The sequence below is a fragment of the Rhinichthys klamathensis genome, unplaced genomic scaffold, assembly GCF_029890125.1.
Source record: "Rhinichthys klamathensis goyatoka isolate OS25496 unplaced genomic scaffold, OSU_Roscu_1.1 h1tg000197l_1, whole genome shotgun sequence".
Classification (NCBI taxonomy): Eukaryota; Metazoa; Chordata; class Actinopteri; order Cypriniformes; family Leuciscidae; genus Rhinichthys; species Rhinichthys klamathensis.
Window position 1 is genome coordinate 1,594,898 of NW_026606723.1, and position 23,116 is coordinate 1,618,013.

The following is a 23,116-nucleotide window of genomic DNA, read 5'->3' on the forward strand; positions in this document are numbered from 1 at the left end:
TCTCAATAAAGCTGCAGTAAATGTACAGTATTAATGGCACCTCTTAAATATGTGGTGAGAAGAAATGAGAAGAAATGGAAAATAAGAACAGAAGGTGGAAAAACAACAGCTAGAAAGCGAAAACTCAGGACAGGGCAACAAAGTGAGAAATCAAAATTTTATTGAAAGGTAGCAGAGGGGTAGGACAAAGGAGTGGAAATCAGACAACTTTACTGTACAAAGAAAAGAATACATAGAGGATGTTCAGCTAAGCGTAGACTGAAATAAAGTGGCTTCAGCAGATCTCTATAAAATCGTATTTTCACGCTATATGTCTACAGTTCACGTGAAAAGAAGAACATGTAAAAACGTACACTACCTTCACTGCCCTCTCATCAAACCTAGCTTTACAAAATGTCATCTATTTGATCTTTCCTGAGATCAAACGTCTACAAAGACCGAGAGCAGCCAATCGATCTCCCTTCAAGGAATTCAGAACACAGTGAATATGTGTGCCGTGCGAAACAGAAAGCGTCATTGTGCAGCAAAAATGAAATCCAGCTCAGTCTAAGACAGAGGTTAGATCACCTTGTGACTGTACCGTGTTTTTTTTTTTCAACCTTGCCTCACATAATGTCATGTCCGACTTCACTTCACGATGACGACTGAAGTGCTGTGAATGGACTCCATGACGGCAGTCAGACGACTGCACAGATCATGGGGGGAGTTCCTCACTTTGGGGGGCTCCTTCAGCACCACCATTTCTGCAGAACAGTCCAGGACTCTGGGCAGGAATTCACTGAGCTTATCCTGAAGAGAATCTGAATAACAGACAAATATGAACAACAACAACATGAGCTAAGAATGTTATTGAAATAGTCTATATACAAAATCTGGGTTAGCCCACCATCCATGTCCTGCCCCAGGTAGGAGCACCAGCAATTTCTGATCAGCTCTATGACATCCAAATCCTCTTGGCTGACACTGTCTCTGACCATGAGGTGCATGCAAGGGATGACACACTCGTTCATGATGCTCACTCCCTCTGCCACGTCATTTTCATCTTGACTTTTAAAGAGTGTGGCTGCGTTCTCATTCAGCTCCTGCAGGGTGTAACACGTTCACAGAAGTTTCATATGAGATGATGTTAAAATATACAGTCCCAGTCAAAAGTTTCTCATGAGCCTAAAGAAGTGCTTAAATACTCGAAATTAGTTATGAAGACAGATATAAATTGTGCCTATATACGTATATATGAATGTCTTTATAGTACACTACCATTTGGGATCAGTAAGATAAAAAAAAAAGAAGAAGAATTGAATACTTTTATCCAGCAAGGGTGTGTTAAATTGATCAAAAGTGAGAATAAAGACATTTAATGTTACAAAAGATGAACTTTCTATTCATCAAAGAATCCTGATAAAAATGTATCACGGTTTCCACTAAAATACTAAGCAGCACAACTGCTTTCAACATTGATAATAATCAGAAATGTTTCTTAAGCATCAAATAATCATATTAGAATGATTTCTGATAGATTATGTGACGCTGAATGTAATGATGCTGAAAATTCAGCTTTGCCATTATAGGAATAAATTACACTAAAATATATTCAATAGAAAACGTTATATTAAATAATATTTCACTATATTGCTGTTTTTACTGTATTTTTGATCCAATGTGGAGATTATAAGAGACTTTTTCAAAAACTTTACAAAAAAACGTAGCCTACTTTTGAATGGTAGTGTGTGTTTTGGATTATTAAAGTGGACATACTTTCAGACACTTTCTCCTGTAAAGTGCTATAAGTGACTGATCCACTCCTTTCTTCTCTCCTTTCCTAAGCAGGGCTGAGTTGTCCTGGTGTGCATGTGCGAGATAATTCAGAGCTTCTCTTGTCCTGCAATGGAAAAGATCAATGCTGTAGTATTACAGACTCTTCAATACAACGCACAGGCCCTTTCTGGTGTCAATGAGTCTACATACTTTCCATTCTGATACTGCTCGAGACCTGTCAACAGGTAGGCAAACACTGTCTTGAACATGCTGTAGTCATCCTGCCATTGCTGGGAGGAGAGGGAAGAAAATACAGTTTTTAGTTTTTATAAGAAGTCTCATATGCTCACCAAGGCTGCTTTATTTGATCAAAAATACAGTAAAAACGTAAATATTGTGTAATATTATTACAATTTAAAATAACTATTTTATATTTTAATAAATTATTTTAAAATGTATTTTATTCATGTGATGGCAAAGCTGAATTTTTAGCACCATTATTCACATGATCCTTCAGAAATCAAGAAACATTTCTTATTATTATCAAGGTAAAAATCATTGTGCTGCTCAATGCTTTTGTGGAATTCGTAATACATTTTTTGAGTTCAGTTCATAATAAATGTCTTTACTGCCACTTTTGATCAATTTAATGCATCCTTACTAAAAAAATCATCCTGACCCCAACATTTTCAAACAGCAGTAAACATTTTAAATTAAAGAAGTAAAAAGAGAAGTGAGCCTTATTAGTCTTACCAAGTACTCATCCATGTCCATATCTTCTGGTTTAATGAGACGAAGTTTAGATCTTGCCTCTCTCATGATACCGATGGCCCTACAAGGGGAAAGTACCAGTTTAGATTAGTCCAATTAGTCAATATTAACTTATTCCAATAAAAAATATACTGCATGAAGTCATTGATTTGAAAGAAATTGTGTAGCTACCGATCATCAAAACTCAGGTTGCGGTCCGCAAATTGCTCCAGCAATGTCCTCTCAATGACACGGTTAGGGGCCTGGTTTTGGAAAAAGTAAACCAGCACATGCTGGAGTCGAGGGTCTTGCTGGGGTGTGGTCTCTTCCTGGGACAGCTCATACAATCTGGAAAATTCCTCATGGAACGCCTGATGGAGAGATCAATGAGAGCAATGCATTAGTTGATTTCCAAATATATATATATATATATTTATATATGAAGACCTCCGAGGCAAAAGCCTCTAAAAGCCACCTCCGTCAAAAATGAGAAAATAATATTGTGTGAATGCTCTCCGCACATAATATACGTTCATCAAATACTTTGACTTCAAACTCACTAAATCCCAGCCTTAGCCCTTTCAGAAATGCCGGTACTTGGGTAAAAAAAACCTATACATAGGAGCCTGATAAAATTTTTAATATTAAACAAAAACTTTAGATGGACTTTTGCATCTGAAGTCTTCATATAAATACTAAATATATATATATTAGTAATGCCCTTTGGTTTGTTCAGTCACAGTTGCTTTGAGCCATTTTAATTTGTATACCTTGATGAGTCCTGCTTCAGGCCCATCTTTGTCAAAAACTTGTCTTGCCTTGGCAATGGCAAAAATGACACCCTGCATGGCTGGTGTTAGCATCATCTATTCCATTACAGATGAACAAAGAAAAATTAAATGTTAATTTTAATTTATAAGTAGCCTTATTTTACAGTTCATGGAACCAGAAGAATGTGGTGATATTTTACCTCTTCATTGTAGCCATCTGCATCAGAGCGCACCAGAATCCTGCCTACATTGGGTATCTCTACCTCAGAAACTTCATTCTCAGGCTGCCTGCGCGTGGCCGTTGCTGGGTTCTCCTCTGTGGACGAGGCCTCTGGCTCTGTCTGGCTGTCTGGTTCTGCCTCATCACTGATGACCTGCTCCTCCACCTCAACCTCTGACCTCTGAGCTCTGTCTGTAGAGGCTGAATCCGCCACAGGCTGCTGAAAAACACAGAGAAAGGGGCTGTTGAATGACTGTCAATGATCTTATTCACTTATCATAGTCACTCATAACATCAATTTGTAGGCAAACCAGGAAGTGTAATTCACCAGGGTCTCCCTCAAGAATTTCTAATTGGTTTTTAAAACAGCGGAAATGCAAATCTCTGATAGTCGTCTGACCAGATTTATAGTTGTTTCCCCCCATCAAAACACTCTTTTGGCTGTCTTTAAAGAGTCTAGCGGAGATGACGATGAGCTGGACAAGGAAATGTATTTTATTTCTATCATGACAACTCTCTGGAGATTTTTAGCATGGTAATGGATATGACAACGTTAATGTATTTGGTCTTGGCGGATCAGATCTGCTATGCTGCTGTTGCTGATTATTGCTGTTGTTGTAGATTATTGCTGCTGCAGAGCAAGTACAGGAACTTGCTGCTGCCAATACATACGGCGATACACAGCTGTGAGTATGTAAGACATACTGCTGCTACACAAATAGCATATCAATTACCCATAGCAGATTTATACAGGTGGAGCTGGGGAAGGTGGAGGGTTTTAGACGAGCTCTGAAAGCGCACAGCAAACCGGTATGGTAACTAGCCATTTAAAGTTGAGCAAGCAAGCTTATTGGCTGCAAATGTGACATGAACAAATCAGCTTGTGCCAAGTAGTTAACGCTCTAAATACCATCAGCCTGCGCCATCTAGAGTTTTGTAGCATGATTTGGTAAAAGAGGATTCTGGTGCGCTCTGATGCAGATGGCTACAATGAAGAGGTAAAAGAGTTTTGTACGCTCAACCAGATGTGGGTTTATGTAGGCTACTTAAGTTATAAAACTAAAACCATAAAAAAAATATTTTTTCCCCCAGCCGTTAAAGAGAAATAAAACTGATAAAAACGACAAAAACACAAAACTAAAAATGAAAACAGAAAATATATTAGTAAAATATTTACAAAAACTATAATAGTAAATTAATGATACTAAAATAACACTGGTGTTGGGAAATTCAGGCAAAACAGGCAATTCATAACCATTGAAGTCGTTAAGTAGCGACTTGCTGCAGAGTACGTTTTGTTTTAAACATTCAAAATGTATGGAAAACAAAACATATTCAAAATTCATGTTTGTGGTATGACTACATGTAATGTATGTTGTAGAAAAATCCCTTATTTTGCTCATAAATACCGGTGAATGCAATATGAGACACTGACCACAAGAGGTCCTATCACTACCATTTATGACAAGGAAAACAAATCAGCACAGTTGTAAATCAGGAGCACCAATAAAATCAACGAGTCAAAGAGAGAAACAGCAGAGGAAAAAGTCGTAAGTACAGAATCGACTTTCTAACCCCATACTGAGTCAATAATATCTACAATTACTCTCTCTAAAGACTAGACACCAAGAACACATAGCACTTAAACAATTGCCTGTTGATAGAAGCATCAGGAACATGTTCTCCACAATCATTTAATGACTGTGGAAAGGTAGGAATCCAGTTGATCTTGATGGTACATGCAGGAAGGACAGAGCTCAGGCTCTATTTAAAGCTCTTATCTGACACACTGTCCCCAGCAACCCCGCATGGGACTTCAACCAGAAAGACTGAGGAATGTTGGACGGCTCTCAGCTGTCCGATGAACCTTATCCCCACATCCCTTTCCAAAACGTATCCTCTTACAAAATACCAGAGCTTTGCGACACAACAGACAAAACATGAAACATTAGGCAAGTACAAGCAAACAAGTTTGTAGTGATTTAACCACCAATGTAAATCTACAAGTTTCTCTCCCATATAATCGCACCATATAACCATATAATATCACATATAGTGATGCACATATTTGTCAAAATATACACAAACATCTTATACTGACTTATACTCTTAAAACATTTTTTTTAAATAAAAAACCTTTCCTATATTGAAATTCCTGACAACTATACTAAAATGTTCATAACTCAAAAAAAAAAATATATATATATATATATTGAGAGAGAGAGAGAGAGAGAGAGAGAGAGAGAGAATACAAGAATATAAAGAGTATAAGTAACCTGTAATTGGTTTGCTATTTATCTATTTAAGTTACTTTATGATAGCATTTATGATGCAGTTAAAGTGAAAAATTATGTTAGAATGCATGTCATTTTACTGTAATATTCTATTCATTTTGGAAGTATATTTCACATGCAAAATACTTGTTTCTTAAAGTAAAAACAAAGTATAAATTGCAATTTAATTTATGGTAAAAAGGTATATTGTATGTATTAACAAGACATGCACTTAAATACATATTGTTTAATCAAATATTGTCGAAATTATTTGTAAATATAACATTATAGTTTACAGTGAAAACTGCAAAAGTTGTTTTATTCATATTTAATTTACATTTAATTTAAATGTTTATAGCATAATTTTGTTAAATGTATTATTTGAGTGTTTTTACAATTCTATGGCAGATTATGTGTAGAGGAACAGGATCGTGACCCATATGTACTGTACATAAAAACCTCCAGTGCTGTATATGTGACCTACTTTTTGCACATCTCAAATAACGCTTCAACGTCCTTACCTGACTCTGATCTGGCTTCTCTTCATCTGGCTGGCCATGTGTCTGGCTACTGGTGACATCCTCTTCACTTCCCTCTCCCACATTCTCACTGGGCTCTGATGATATGGAGCTGAGAGCTGCTGAATTGGCCATGGGCTCTGGAAAGGGAAAAGACATTGAAAATATACCTGCAACAGACACATGGAAAACATCTGACCTTTTGAAGAAAAAAGGATCTGACCTTCACTGTCCTGGGCAGGTGTTGGTGTTGAATCTGGAGGTGGTTCTTCAGACACTTCATTTGTTTTTTGTTGGGCAGGTTCTTGCACTAGGTTTTGTGGCTCTTCTAGGACGGGTTCCTCTGTGTTGGTGGAAGTGTGTGTTTGAACTTGTGCTTCTTCACGTTGGGCTTGGCAGAACTGCTCTTCCCATTCTCTCAGCTCCTGCTGGAACCAGCGGTTATCCTCCCGAACATAGCGCTTCAGGATAGCCGGGAGGGGGTCCATTCCTTTCAGAGCCTGCCCTGTCTCATCGTCTGTGTCTTCTGTCATTCATAAGAAAGAAAAAATAATGTTCATTATTGTGGCAAAAAGTTCCTTATAAGGAATTTTACGAATTATGCAGAGTGCATAATTAAAGTCATTATGAAATCAAAATGAACATTTACATTGCCCTACATTTTTTCTAGTTTGAGTCATTTCACTCAGATATACATCACAATAGTAAAGAAAATACAATTGCAACATCCATTTTATGCCCACTTTAAATGTTTTTCTTTTTTTTTTGGTTACTGCATTTTTAGATAAAAATGGCCTGATCATTTCCATAATGACCAACGCAATCTACCAAGTGCAAATTAGCGTCTGGTTTAAGACATGCAAATATTGGCGCAAATACCAATAAATTGACAAGTGCAAACCTTAGTAATGCGCCTTGCATGATTCATTTAAATACACTCCTTCCATAAATTTTGCATCTGAAAGGGAAACTCCTACAAATGCATATTCAATAAGGTCAGCCGCAAAAATAACCCTGTCCACGCCTTTTCGGTGCAAATTTTTCACTGCGTGTCTTTAGTTAATCCTGACAGTAGTTTTTTAACACCAAAAGAGGGTTTGCGCTGGAGCAAGCAGTTAGTAAATCATCATATAAATATTCATAGCAATTTATCACAGAAAACATCAGGAAAATTAATCAAACTAAAACCAATAGGAAGAGTTTTTGATGTTCACAGCTTGGCAGACACTTCCTTATGCCCAAAGTGTGCCAACAAAGCTATCAACATTAATTTATGAAAGGAATCGGAGCTAAGGCCAATGCCTTAAATCAAGTGAGTGATTTGCTTCAGCAAAATCTGAGCGCAGAAGCGTAATCTGAGAGGCACATGGGGAAAGTACCTGCTATGAGGTATGGTAGCTTGTCATTGATGTACATGAGGCAGTAGGCGCTTGCGTTGGTCATGCCACCGTACGAGTCTCGAACAAGCTCTTCCCAGGTCGACTCTGTCACCATTACATCGTTGTACTTCAGCCAGCGTTTGTGAGCATGATCAAAGATGTACGCCCAATAATGGCCAGCGGAGGCCTGTCCCTCATGGACGAGCACAGCGTGTAGTCTGTAGGGCACCTGGAAGCATCAAATATGAAGTCAGGGTTCATTGAGGTGTCATGCAAATTTCTTGAAAAGGGCTCAGTCAATATTAAAGTACCAACGAGTGTTCAGGATATAGACTTTACCTGACACAGACTGTTATCTGAGTACATGCCCTCCAGGGCCTGGCTGACCTTGTCAATGCTGGCTTTCAGCTCTGCACACAGGGAGAGAACACAGATCAATACACTGCGCCTGAGGCCAGGATCCTGATACAGTCACAAACGCATTAGGATAACTGCTTGTGAATAACGATGGCCTTCAGAACAGAAAAATTCAAATGCGCATTACAGCTCAGGTCCAAAACTTAATGAGTTGCCTCACTGACAACATAGGCCTTTTTCTTCTGTGGCAACTGGCAACAAGAACTGTGTCAAACAAATAGCGCTCAGCACGCAAAGTGCGTGGGGAGACACGAGTTCATTGATTTCAATACTGGCGACACAATATAATAAAAGCATAAAAAATATATAAAGCACATAGTTGTCAATTTTAGGTAAAATAGTCCGTTTTTAATTATTTAAAAGCATTTATATCAATTCAGTACTAAATTAATTTTCAGTTAACTTTGATCTATCTGCCATTTTGAATTTATATTTTCACAGATTTGATTTGTATTCGATGAAGAACTTCTCAACTGTTAAAAATAGTACACTCTGTTATTAAGTATGTGTGTACAATCCGGACATACGACATCTGCCATGTTGTCATCTAAAAATTTAGATGACACCATTTATGAACAGGACGACTTTTCTCCTGTAGCTTCATGGGATAGTAAAAAAATGTCCACGTCAGATGTCCACTTTAAAATCTCAAAGTGTTGAAAACAGTCGTGCTGGAAATTGTGATACATTTATGCATGTTTCTTTGATGAATAGAAAGTTCAATACAACAGCATTTATTTGAGTTAAAAACGTTTTCGTATCATTATAAATGTCTTTACTGTCACATTTGATCAATTTACATTTTTTCTTAATCGCTTTGGCACATTTTTCGAAACATTCTCTAAACTGCAGCTCAATTGCCACAACTGTTTGCTAGAACATCAGAACTCTATTGCATGTCTGCTAAATGTAGTAAGTAACTCACCCAAAACATTTAATTCATGCTTCAAAACCTGGTTATTGTGTGAATAAATTGGCCAATACCACCAAAATAAAAAGTATTTTTGTCATCGTTTGAGCCACACTGGTCAAAAATGTTTAAATGTTTTTTCACCATGGAAATATTTGTTATATACAAATGTTTTTTTCTACTTTTTTTGTTATACATTATTACATGTCAGTTTTGTCTATCTGAATGCTCTTGTGTTTCTTAGACACAGATTTGAACCGTAGGAAAACATTTACTAGGAAAAGTCAATACTGTAGTACACAAAAAGAAAATGTATGTATTTATACAGTATGTATGTTACATGTTAACTGAAAATTCACAATTGTTTGTTAATTTTTACACACTCTATTATGTCTTCGCCTAACACCTACACCACCACCATTATTCTTACATATCTTCCTATTGCTCTTCCATGACAAGCAACTGTGAATTTTCAGTTTACGTGTAACACTTTTCAAAAATAAATGTACTGAATAATACAAATGTATTTATACAGGGTTTTATATTTAGGGTTTTGGCGTTCCTCCATGTTCAAAAATGGTAGTGATTGTGCTGTACAAACTCTATACAGTATATGTCTCTAAACTTGATTGGTTGATTGGTGAAATTGTGATTCCTATTTCATTACAATGGAAGGCCATTTGCTAATTTAGCAGGTATTACAAACATTCGATGTCAGATATTGATGGAATATACATGCATGTCTGACAGATTTTGACTACTGAACGGATCATTTTGTTATTTGTTAAAGTTGTGAAGAGTTTGACAGTTTCATTGAGAATCAGCTCATCAGTTCTGTTCAACAAGCCATGTGCATTTAGTTATTGTGCAAATTGTAGACAACTGTACTTACTCTTTTGCACACATTAAATCAATGAGAAATTCATATCTGATGTGAACACGAAACTAATTGTTCAGAGATCTGAACTTATTATTTTGAGAAAAAAAACATTCTCATTTGAGAATTGAGCCAAAGTGACTAAGTAATGCCTTGCTGAATAAATGTTTGAATTTATTTACAAAAAAATCTTACTGACCCCAAACTTTTGAACGGCAAGTCAGCATATTGATAAATACATGCGTTACCTTTTAGGACAGTCTACGCATCGCAACTAGAGGGCACCTATGACATCTTACAGTTTTTCTCAGTCGCTTTGGTACATTTCTCAGATCAGAATTGAAATTCTCAAAACTACCTGTTCAAACTTCACATCATTGTGTCACTTGTGCGCATCAAAAAAGCAGTTTCTCATTTCTTTGAACAAGTTGCAAATGGTACATCCTTTGGTACATATAGCCTATATAACCCAATAGCATTTGGGCTAATTCTGGCATATTTACATTGCTGAAAAGCTAAGATGTCCATTGATATGCACTGTCCCTTTTAAATAAAATAAAAAATTATAATAAAAAAAATATATATATCCATGCACAATTATGTACAATTCTCAGCTGTTTCCTACATTATCAATTGCTTATGGTATGTTGATCAAAATGTATTGTAATGGGTCTCTGTTGAATAGTCACACCCACCACAACATTTAGGCAGTAGTTCATAGCATAAGTCTTTACATGCAAAATGGTTGAACAAGTTGTCATAAAAATCAAGCATATTTCTATACATTTCCATTAGACTTTTTTTCTAAATCTGTCCTGTTCACATTTCTACTTTTGTTTTTCTGTTTTTTTTTTCTCTTTGTGCTATGCAGTGCTGTCTTTTCCTTTCTGTATCGTAATGGCATGGTCTGTCAACAAATTACAGTACAAACAGTAAAAGCGTAAATGTGAATCTTGTCCAGTCTCTTGCAATCAAACTCCCACATACACTAAGGTGTAACCTACAATTTACAATAATTGTCATCAAAACTTTAGCCATAGTTTACATCAGAACATCCCTCCAGAGTACACTGTTATATTGACAACATGACTATTGACTAAGCAATTTGACTGTCTTATCCGTACACAATGACACAAGGCACTGACATGTTCATTGACACAGATATTTACTTTTGAGAGATGAACTACGGATTTTGAGCAAGAGACTGGCTTTTGCAGGAAATCCATGGTGTTTTGCTATTTGTACGAATTGTTTTGAGAAATGCACTTACTGTTTTACAAATGTCGAGGATGATTCGAGAAATGTAACAAAGCGACTGAGAAAAACTGTCAAATAAGGCAGCTCACTATAGGCTTGCAACATTGATTCAAAAAACATTGATTCAAGCTTACGGGGAAAAACAACATTCACTAAGTGAAGGATCTACCGTTTATGGTGTTCTCAACTTCTGCTCTCCAGCGCTGTAAGCAGCCCTTGACGAAGTACAGCTCCTCCTCGGTCACGCTGTGGGGGGCTGGTTGCAGTGGCATCTCCATGGGGTGTCTGCACTGAGTAAAAGGCTTGTGTATGGGAGTTCTCTGTGTGACTGTCTGTGGGCAGCCCGAACCATCTGACGAGCCAGCATCATCTGGTTCTGTCTGACTACAGCAAGAAATTAAACATTTAGAGGAGGACAAACACAGAAGAGGGCACGATTTCTCACACAGCCGATGAATAAGAACACAGGAAAGCGAGCCTTGCCTGCTGTCACCTGAGCTGGGTTCTGTGTGTACGGGAGGGTTTGTAGGTACTGGCGAGGCTGGAGACACATTTGTGGGTTTCGTGGTGGCAAACTCCAGCACATACTGCAACATGTCTGCCAGGGGGTATTTGGTTGGCCCTGAGCCATAGTTTTTATATCTTTGAAAAAGAAAGTCATAGTTTTTATCTTCAAAATTGAAAAAGAAACCCCAAAGAACAATATTAAAAGATAACTCGAAATGTTGACCATGATTTGACCTCTATTTGGCTTTTGAACATACCCCTCAAGTTTCTGCTGCAGAACTGTTAACTGGTCCTTGAGTCTCTTGACCTCTCCTCTTCTACCATGGGTCTGATCAACATTTTTATGGAGGTATCTGCACACAAAAAATAGTAATTTGCCATTTACCATTGATTTGATTAGATGGGTGAATAGATGGATGGGTAGATAGATGGATGGTAGGTAGATAGACAGAAAGACAGACAGACAGACAGACAGACAGGATAGATGGATGGATGGATGGATAGATAGATGGATAGATAGATACAGATGGATGGATGGATGGATAGATAGATCTTAACCTGTCCATATAGATCACTTGGGGAAACTCCAGTTTTTTGTGTATTTTTTCTGGTCGCCCTAAAGACTGATTGAACTCAAATCTGGACAGCTCAAAGGTCAACACTGGTGGCAGCTTGGAGAACCACCTCTGGAAAAAAAGACAGCATGTGCATACTTCAAAATAATATTTTATAAATAACACGAGTCCATATATTTGCGGAAAAACTGACCTCCTGGCCAGAGGAGATCGTCTGATCTGAATGAAGGGACTCAATCTCTCCTTCAACCATGGCGCCCTCCAAACATTCGTCTAAATTGTTGAAGCCGTTCACTTGCAGAGGGTATTGTCCAAATTGCTCAATGTTGGACACAATCTTTCCTGCACACAATTACACAACTATAATCAATGAGAGTGATAAACACAGAATAACTAAAGGACAAATTTCATTAGCTTACCTTCATGAAGTCTTTCAGCCACGAATGTACCATAAAACAGCTGGACCATTGGGTTGTTTTGTTTATCCTCTGGGTTACTGAAAATAAAAGCTGCCATGTTTTATTGTGGGGATAAAAAAAAAAATTCCTGGCAAGTACATTAGCAACCAAATATGCTATAGGGTAATTATTCATCATTCTGCAACAAATGCTACACTCATTACCATTTATTAATTAACCCTCCACAGCAAGATGTTGCCTCAGGGTAACACACATTTTCTTCATGTTGCAAACACACGATGCATATAAAATGGCAATAAAATGATTTTAAATAAACCATTAAAAGCTTTTTCTTGGTCTCACTATTATTTAAATACATTTTAATTTTCCACCCATCAAAAATATCATTCACATTTCTTAGTGAGTAGTTCATTTTAAAACAATTTATGATGAATTGCTTTAATGTGTTTGTTGACCCCTACCACAAAAACAAAACAAAAAAAAACATTATGAAACTGGAATGGATTACGGATGCAGTGGATAGGGATGCAGCACTACAGAATATTGAATGCATATCATATGATTTTTATATATATTTTTGTATTACATTATGTTATGCTTTTACATGCATTTAAAAATGCTTTTATAATTCATTCAATAAAGGGTTAAATAAATCATTTCAAGCATTAAAATGTAATCACTCTAACTTTACATAGACTATTATTATTTATGATTTATGAACTTACGTTCCGTTAGCAGCCAGCTGGAACGCGTCTTCGAGCCAGTCAAGCAACTTGTGTGTGAATTCACTGACATCCTACAATAAGACACCTTAAAATAAACACTTCCAAGAATACAGCACAATCTCTATTTAGAAGAAGCTCTTATATAGCTTCATAAACTGTCGTGAATGATAAACATTTCAAGACACCTTTTATTAGTGCATCATTTGCAACCGTTTCATTTTAAAATTAGCCCCTAACATAACAGCTGTGAATCATATCATTCAAATGATGTACCTGTTGTGCCTCACTGGTTCTGAACGCATCCCTGAGAAGCTCGACTGCTGCAGAGGGGTCTACAAACCTACGGTTTGAGCCCACCATCAGAGCAAACAGGCAACGCAACTCCTGCATGAAGGCAATGTTTCTTTTCTCCTGCAACAAAAGATCTGCTATTGATGCTGAGCAATATTCGAATACTGGTGTCAAGGCAGACAAGAAGAGAAAAATAACTTACATTACATTTTAATTTAACATGTAATATATCCACAACATTCAATACAACACTCGGTTACACTTCAATAGTCCACTGTAAACACTTTACTCACTATAAGTAACTTTGCAACTACATTTCAACTAACTCTCATTAGAGTTTTAGTAGACTGTACACTGTAAAAATAAGTTTTTAAGTACAATCAACAACTTACATTTACATTCAACTTACAATCAACAATTACATTACAGTTTTTCTCAGTCGCTTTGGCACATTTCTCGAATCATCCGCGACATTTGCAAAACAGTAAGTTTATTTTTTAAAACAATTCGTACAAATAGCAAAACACCATGGATTTCCTGCAAAAGCCAGTCTCTTGCTCAAAATCCTTAGTTCATCTCTCAAAAGTAAATATCTGTGTCAATGAACATGTCAGTGCCTTGTGTCATTGTGTACGGATAAGACAGTCAAATTGCTCAGTCATGTTGCCAATATAACAGTGTACTCTGGAGGGATGTTCTGATGTAAACTATGGCTAAAGTTTTGATGACAATTATTATAAATTGTAGGTTACACCTTAGTGTATGTGGGAGTTTGATTGCAAGAGACTGGACAAGATTCACATTTACGCTTTTACTGTTTGTACTGTAATTTGTTGACAGACCATGCCATTACAATACAGAAAGGAAAAGACAGCACTGCATAGCACAAAGAAAAAAAAAACAGAAAAACAAAAGTAGAAATGTGAACAGGACAGATTTAGAAAAAAAGTCTAATGGAAATGTATAGAAATATGCTTGATTATGACAACTTGTTCAACCATTTTGCATGTAAAGACTTATTCATAGTTCATAGCGAACTAATGCCTAAATGTAGTGGGGGGTGAGACTATTCAACAGAGACCCATTGCAATACATTTTGATCAACATAACATTACATAAACAATTGATAATGTAGGAAACAGCAGAGAATTGTACATAATCATTTGCATGGATGTACCAAAGCATTTGCAACTTGTTCAAAGAAATGAGAAACTGCTTTTTTTATGTGCACAAGTGACACAATGATGTGAAGATTGAACAGATTTTGAGAATTTCAATTCTGATCTGAGAAGAAATGTACCAAACGACTGAGAAAAACTGTAAACTGACTTAAAAAATTAGTTGAATCTTGTATAACATAACAATGTTTGAAAATGGCTTATTTTGATGAGTTAAAGCATGTAATAACATAACTTATTGATCATATACAGTGTGCACTGTAAAAAAATATATTCATGATTCATTATCACAATTTTTTTTTATCTTTAGCCAAATCCACTTAGATAATTAATGTGGTTCAGATAACAATATTTTGAGTTTCTAGTCTGTTAGTAGACTTAAGTTATGGTTAGGTGTTAAGGCCCTTGCACACTGAGTCCGAAATTTTCGTATGCGTTTTTTCGTATTCGTGAATTGGTGGCTCTGAATTGTCAAAACACCATTCAAACAACATTCAAACTGCTTGCTACGGATGCGAAAAACGCAGAAAATCGGATCGGACCGATTTTTTTTATGACGGACGAAAGTTTCGGAGGCAGTGTGCAAGCGTGACTGACATAACGTGAGGTTGTATTTATTTTTTAACGTGCAAAAATTTCGGACGCGAATTTCGGACTCAACTTTCGGACTGCAAGCGCCTTCACGGTTCAGGTTAGTAAGTTGACATGTAGTTGCAAAGTTACTTATAGTCAGCAGAATGTCTCTTAGAGGACCATCAAAATAAAGCGTTAGCAAATATAAAGCAGATAGTCTAATCATACCCTAATGACTGTTAGTTGACATGTAGTTGCAAAGTTACTTATAGTTAATAGAATGTCTAAAGTGGACCATTGAAATGAAGTGTTACCCAACATTCTTCACAAATACTAAATTCAGAGGCGGACAGAGTACAGAGCTTTGTTACTTGAGTAAAAGTACAGATACCCCTTGCTAAATTTTACTCAAGTACAAGTAAAAGTACTACATTCAGATGTCTACTTAAGTAAAAGTACTAAAGTACTTGTTTTTAAAAGTACTTGAGTATCAAGAGTACAAGAGTAAATTTTCTAAATATTGCATTACTAATCTACTGCCACAGTGCTTACATTTATGCACAGAAACGTCCTACATGGAGTTATGAAAAATGTTAATGTTAATACCTTGGAGAATGTAAAAGGAATTGAAAGTAAAATCAAGTCATTTTCATCTTTTTACCATGTTGCTTTATTTAATTTAATTAAATTTTTGGGGGGTCCCATCTTAAATGCGGGGACAACACACACACACACACACACACCACATGTAAGGGTGGCACTGCCAATAAAGCACCTAAAAGCTGTCACAAAGAACCGGCAAAAGGAATGATTATGAATATGTAAAATATAGCAAGGAGATATTTTAATTGTTTATTAATAAACACTTGTTAATAAACAAGTGTTTTCTTTGTCAGTGTCGGCTAAGATGAAGTTGACGATGCTGGCTCGCGATCTTCAGTAGTGAACGCGCCAGAGAGAAATGCACATTTCATACGGATTACAATAAGCAGAGAGCAGTCTGTAGTCTGTTTTCTTTCGTTTTGAATTTTTCTGTTTAAAAGTAGACATGTCTGTGAGAGGCAAGTAGGCTACCTTATACGCTGAGTTTCGGTTCATTTATAAGACGAGATCCAGTTCACGTGCCGGCGCCTCCGTTTCTTATCTATCGTCTGCTATTTACTTCTTATTTATTAAACCCAGGCAATTGGTTGATGAAACATTGATTAAAATTAAGATACAATTAATGCAAAACGAAATTCAGGTTAAAGAAAGGTTTTGTGTTTTCTGTTTGATGTCTCTGTGAAAGTTTTAAAGCATTTTTTATGCCGCTTTCAGAGCGCTCACGTCCGTAACGGAGAACACGTCCATAACATTGTTTTTTCCTCATAAATACAAACCCGAAAAATAAAATAAAACAAAATTAATATTTTATGTACTGTGGAGACTGAGCGCCAACCCTTCTTCATTCACTGGGTAGTAGCCTACTTTGGTTTGCGCAGTGTAATTCACATAATCAGTAAAAATATATTTTGCCTCCTAAAGTTTTTTTTTTTAAGAAATCAGAAATCCCTCGTGGCTACACCACTGCCACATCTGTGTTAAACACACCACATACTCAAGAACATCAAACCAAATGCTTGGCTTACATTAAGGTGTAATATAAAATCTGACCATGGAGTTGACTTTGGCGGAAAGCTGAAAGTGATTGCTGATAGACTGTCCCAATCAGTGGTGCCTGCACAATCCAATCACGTTTGAGAGGGAAACAACAAATTGAGGGTGTCCGAGATTTTTTTTTTTACTTTTTTTTTTTTTTACTCGGGTACTCACGGTTATGGATAGAAATGTATTGGAGTAAAGAGTACAATATTTGCCTCTCAAATGTACTTGAGTAAAGTCATGAGTACTCCCCAAAAATGATACTCGAGTAAAGTACAGATCCCTCAAAATTGTACTTAAGTACTGTACTCAAGTAAATGTACTCCGTTACTGTCCGGCTCTGACTAAATTATAGTTATGCTCATCTGGCAGATTACTCACTGAATGACTCTTGCATTTCTCCAGCACACGCTCAGACAGGCAGTAGTTGAGCACCAGTCTACGGAAGACCGGCAGGTGGAACAGAGACTAAAAACAAGAGAATTTCATTTTTTTTTTTGGGTCCCATTAGCTCTCTTCCCAGCATGAAGAGTTCCATTATTTGACCATTTGTCAGTTTTACAATTTACACAAATTACACAGTTGTTGCTGATTTTGTTGTCCTGTGTAGTAAAGTCTTGTCTTGTGAGGTCAGGGTGCATTTGTTACTCATAAAAAAGTAACATTTCTTATTATTATCAATGTTGACAACGGCTGCGCTGCTTAATATTTTTGTGGAAACGATGATACATTTTTTTTTCAGGATTCTTTAATGATGATTGGAAAGTTACTGCATTTATTTGAAATAGAAAACTTTTGTAACAATGTAAAAGTCTTTACTGTCACAATTGCATTCAATTGTTTTGATCAATTTAATGCAATCTTACCGCCCCTTAACTTTTGAACGATAATGTATTTGTACTAGAGATATTTCATGTCCATGCTGGACTGTTTTGTTGGAGGGACTGTTTTCAAATGACATCATTAACCTGCATTACGTTACATATTAACGAAAGATTGTTTGTTACTTATCTATAGGCCATAAACTCACTCCATGAGTTCATGCCTCTCTTTATCATCAAAACAATGCTCTATTTAATTAGCTCAGACATCTATCAATATCAGAGAAGGCTTATATTTCAACACAGACATCTGAGAAGCTAAATTCAGTCTGGTAATGGATATAATAAAATTACAGCTCTGAGACACTTCTGCAGTCAGGAACAAAAAAAAAGAAAAAAAGAAAAAGACATTCCACCTGATCTTCTCTATTCTCCAGTCATTAGCAACACCACTAATGTAATTGGCACAATATGATCCGATCATATAGTAACAGGTCAGACGAGAACACTTACAGCAGTGCTTTTGTTTTCGAATTCGTCTGTTAAAATGAAGAAGCATAGCACTCACAATTACCTTTTACAACTCAACATATATGCCATGTGAAACTCATCCTAAAAGGGAAGCTTACATACAGTATATGCAAACTAGCACAACAATCTAATTTTGCTGGAAATGTTTCCTATTCTATCGTCTCATAGCAAAATTGGTGATTAAAAACTTCACACACCTGAATGACAGCACTGAACCAGCAGGTATTTCCTACATTACGGATGCCCACGGGACAGTCCTCCTGTCGGATCCAGTCAGCGGGGCTGCAGCTCTCTCCAGATGCCTCACACCTCTTCCTTTTCATGCGGGCCGCATTCTCTTCTGCACTAACCTCAAGAGCCCTAGAGTAGAAATAGGAGTGGGTGAGACAGTCAAGACCAGAGTCTGATAGTTACTGCTGTGCCCATGATTCTTAAATTCACAAAAATCACTGTAGTAGGGGAGAAGGGGGAAATTGTAAAGCTCTAAATTGGTTCATTCACACTCAGGTTTGAGTGATTCTCTCTCTCTCTCTGCCAGGGAAAAGGGAGTTTAAGCAAAGGATGTTTAAACTTTGTCTTTAAATTATTTCGAGAAATAATTTTTGGGGGTGTCCAAGAATGTCCTTTCTGTTTTGATGCCTTTGAGTTTAAACATTCTTCAAGTTGTTGGTTAAAAGTTAACAAATGATTTTGGAGGTAACACTAACATTATTTGTAGTATGGCATTAAAATCAAATTTAAGACTAAACAGATAGAAAAACTGAAATCCTTTAAAGGACATAATAAACATTACTTGATCAAAATGTCGAGCTGAAGGAATGTTTTAGACTTTGTCAGCTGATCAATACATATTTGTAGAGATTTAAAAATGGTAATTTACTTAATGTATTTTTTAATTGGTTATTGTTAAAAAATGTAATATAGTGAAAAATAGTGAAATAATAGTGTATAGCAGAAACAAAAATAATATATAATAGAAATAGAAATAATATATAATAGTGAAAATCATTAATTACTATTAAAATGTATTAAAGCAATGATATAACTTTAAGGAGTGCTCTTATTTGAGATTCAGCGTGTTAATATAATCAACAATTACAATTTTCCCCAACCAATGTTAAAATCAACTATTTTCTAGTATTTGACTCAATAATAAAATATGATCTAGTCCTTTTGATTATAAGTTGATTATAACTTCTGGCACAAGTGGGTGACATATACACTACGTTTCAAAAGTTTGGGGTCGCTAAGATTTTTAAAAAATGTTTTTGAAAAAAAGTCTCTTATTATGTTCACCAAGGCTGCAGTAATTTGCTCAAAAACATAGTAACAACATTAATATTGTGAAATTTCATTAGAATTATTTTAAATTTGAATGCATTTTAAAATGTAATTTATTCTTGTGATGGCAAAGCTGAATTTTTCAGCAGTGTCACATAACCCTTCACTAATACACTATTTTTTTTTAGGATTCTTTGATGAATAAATAGTTCAAAAGAACAGCATTTATTTGAAATATACATCTTTTGTAACATTATAAATGTCGTTAATCTCACTTTTGATCAATTTAATGTGTCCTGGATAAATAAAGGTATTAATATCTCTTGAAAAATAAATCTCACAGACCCCATACTTTAAAAGAAAGTGTACTTTTGGCGCACATTTTTCTTATGTCAAAAGGAGATGACTAGTACATTTGTAGAAGTCTATGAGTTTATGAAGAAAAGTGTAAAAATGTTACAATTGCCCCAGTCTACCCTATCAGGAATGAACCTGTGCAGCTCTCTGCGCTCCGCTTCAGCCTGCTGTGACTCCTGAAGACTGAGCTCAATGGCGGTCTGCAGATCGTCTTTAGCAGAACCTGAGAACAATTCCAATTACATAAATAAATATCATGGCATTATGACTGCTATATTAATCAATTCTTCTTTGGAAAATGTGATGACATGAAAGTAATTTTCAGCCCACCATTCTGTGCATTGGAGGTGTTCCTCTCATTGTTGGCTTTAGTGGGTTCTTCGGGCATGTGCTCCTCCTCTGTGGGCTGGCTGGTCAGAAGCCCAATGGCATGGGTGATGTCACCCTGACTAGCCTAGATAAAGAGTTTTTTTGCAGTTAGTCTAGTGAAATACAAAAGAACATGAGTTCGGGCACTAAATATTTCGCTTTAAGGTCATCAGACCTACATGCTTTATTTTAGTACCACTTCTAGGTTACCCAACCCTCACAGATAAGGGAAACTCTTGCACATGGTATGATTTACATATTTACAAACATTTGTCTGGCTTATTTTCTATTAATATCCGTGTCAATAACATTGCATCTGCTGCTTGTGTTATAAACACACGGATAAGTGCTGCTGTGCTAAACATACGTTCAGGGCGCTCTGGAGAACCTGCAGATCCTGAATGCCAGTAATCTCTCTGAGCTGGTTAAGTAGCATTTGGCTCTGAAAAAGACAAGCAAACATGCTGTTTTTTAAATTTCTGTGGATCAAAAAATGTAAATGCTTTGCCACGGGCATATTGAGAATACTTCTGTTCGTGATAACAGGACTCACTTGAGCAATTAACAACTCAATAACAGGATCCGTTCCAGAAAAAAAAGAGCAGGTGTGAACTGATAAGTTAAAAACAAGAATATGATATGAGATGTAATTTGCACTTGGATTTAACACCCGGCATAACCGCATCTCTGACTCAGGTGTCAAATGAGCGTGGGTTGGAGGAGTCTATAGCTGGCCTGATCAACATTTATGAAAGTCTCCTGCATGAAAATGTCTACATCGTACATTAAATCCATATCAGATTTGATTTTTTCCAAATACAGTATGCCTGAAAATAGGCTTTAGCATGTGCCATGTAAACGTTTTTAAAAAGAAAAGTCTTTGGCCCAGATAATAGATGCAGGAGCTACAGAACTATATAAAGAAACTCTGACAGCAGGTGGGAATGTTAGCATGGTTGTGGAGGGAGGCAGCCAGTCACCCTAGGCAGGGAGCAGGAGACATATATGGTGAGCTGGAGGCCTGTGAGCGGCACTCAGAGCTCTATTTTGGGCCTTCGACACAGATAGCGCCTGTGTTTATCATGAGCTTGAGTGACACAAGAAAAAAAAAAAAAACATACAATAATTCCTGTTCATTCAGAGGATAACATTAAAGCTTAAAACTTGATTTAAGGGAAAGAAACTAATTTAAAACATTTCAAATTAAGCCCTTTCCAATCTGAACAACTATTGGAGTTTCTATCATAATCTGGAAACAATCCTAATGGGATCAAATTAAATTCATATAAGAATCAAACAAGTGGATAAACAGAAAATTTTTCAATAAGAAAATTCCTATTAGGATCCTTCTGTATTGGTTCCAGATTAGGATAGAAATCCAAATTGTATTTGATTAGGATTTTTTTTAAACATACTTTATTAGTTACATTAAAATTACAGTTCTGTTAGAGTCAGTCTACCACTAAAAAACAGTTTAAATGGGAAAATATTACAGTGACAGTCACTGCTGTGTCTATCTCATCAAGCATTGTCACAATTTGGCTATTCCAATTTGACTACATGTTCTTTAAAATACAACACACTCACCGAGTTTTCAGACGTTTCCCCATGTTCAAAATCCTGTTCAACTTTCATGGCAATGACTTGTTATATATATATAAATTTATATATATTTCTCCAGATTGCTTCGCCCTGACTCCAGAGAGTGACCTACTCCATATGCCCACACACACACACAAGCGCCGCGCGGGACAAACACTCACTGACTCAAGCGCGTGCTGGGAATCGTCGTGCGCGCGCTTGGTACACAGAAACGAATCCTCTGTCAAACGTTTTTTAATCTAACCCACGAACCCATTAATCATGAAAGTCTCATCCAGACAGAGGTAATGTGGTTTAAACGTAAATAAAACGTAAATAAATAAATGGATGCCCAAAATGTATGTAACAGTTAACGATTTAGCCTACTACATTTAGGCCTATATCGATTTCATTTGTTACTTTCAGTAATTTTGTTTAATTTATGACACTGTTGCCCAGTAACTAGTAGGCCTAGGCCCTACGTTATTTTTTGCGGAACATATTGTTGCTTTAGTTATGGTATGTAAACAAAACAATAATAAATCTTACTAGTATGTAACTTATAAAGCCTAGTTTTTGTCGGCCCCCCAAAAGCATATTTCTTAAACCGACATCATATCTGATATTTTGCCTACGTATGCTACTCAAAAATGTCTTACAATATCAAAGTAATTTGTATATGACGACAAATTTTCCACACGCAGCCTACTGTTGTTCCTATACACTTTGGGAAAAAAAGTAAAACAATATTTAGGACCAAACTAATATTAAAAAGCAAGAAAATTTGTATAGGGTAGAGGTCTAGTCTAGCGTTTGACAGAACAGTCTATGTGGCACTAATTTAGGGATGACTTTTTAGAACACCTATTGAAAACTTAAGAAAAACTTAATTTACATCACGCAATGCTGTTTACATATCACTCTATTTATTGTGTATTTGATAGACTTCTTGACAAAGAATGTCATTACAAAAGTAAATAAAACAAATTACAATGATTTTGTTCAAATATGCACCAATTCAGTAAAAGCAGCATTACAATCCTGCTCATGCTCAATATATAAATAAGAAATAAATTATGTGTTTTTGGACGATTTTACTGATAATAGTTGATTGCATAATTGTGATTATGTATGTATCATG

The 23,116-nt window shown here is 36.2% G+C and overlaps 1 protein-coding gene across 1 annotated transcript; it reads right to left on the reverse strand.

Annotated features, from left to right (window-relative positions):
- Positions 1-143: 143 nt before the first annotated feature.
- usp28 (ubiquitin specific peptidase 28) lies at positions 144-22,142 on the reverse strand. The gene is made up of 26 exons (XM_056263038.1): positions 21,982-22,142; positions 20,762-20,836; positions 20,356-20,479; positions 20,161-20,248; positions 18,585-18,747; positions 17,417-17,503; positions 13,626-13,763; positions 13,353-13,423; positions 12,628-12,704; positions 12,402-12,550; positions 12,192-12,319; positions 11,891-11,986; positions 11,610-11,768; positions 11,296-11,510; positions 8,005-8,075; positions 7,666-7,894; positions 6,510-6,812; positions 6,290-6,426; positions 3,476-3,715; positions 3,276-3,371; positions 2,698-2,876; positions 2,509-2,587; positions 1,966-2,045; positions 1,756-1,879; positions 887-1,082; positions 144-800 (listed from the first exon to the last, which is right to left on the reverse strand). Exons 1-26 carry the CDS (start codon positions 22,027-22,029, stop codon positions 628-630), a joined length of 3,525 nt encoding a protein of 1,174 aa, XP_056119013.1. The 5' UTR covers positions 22,030-22,142; the 3' UTR covers positions 144-627.
- Positions 22,143-23,116: the final 974 nt, after the last annotated feature.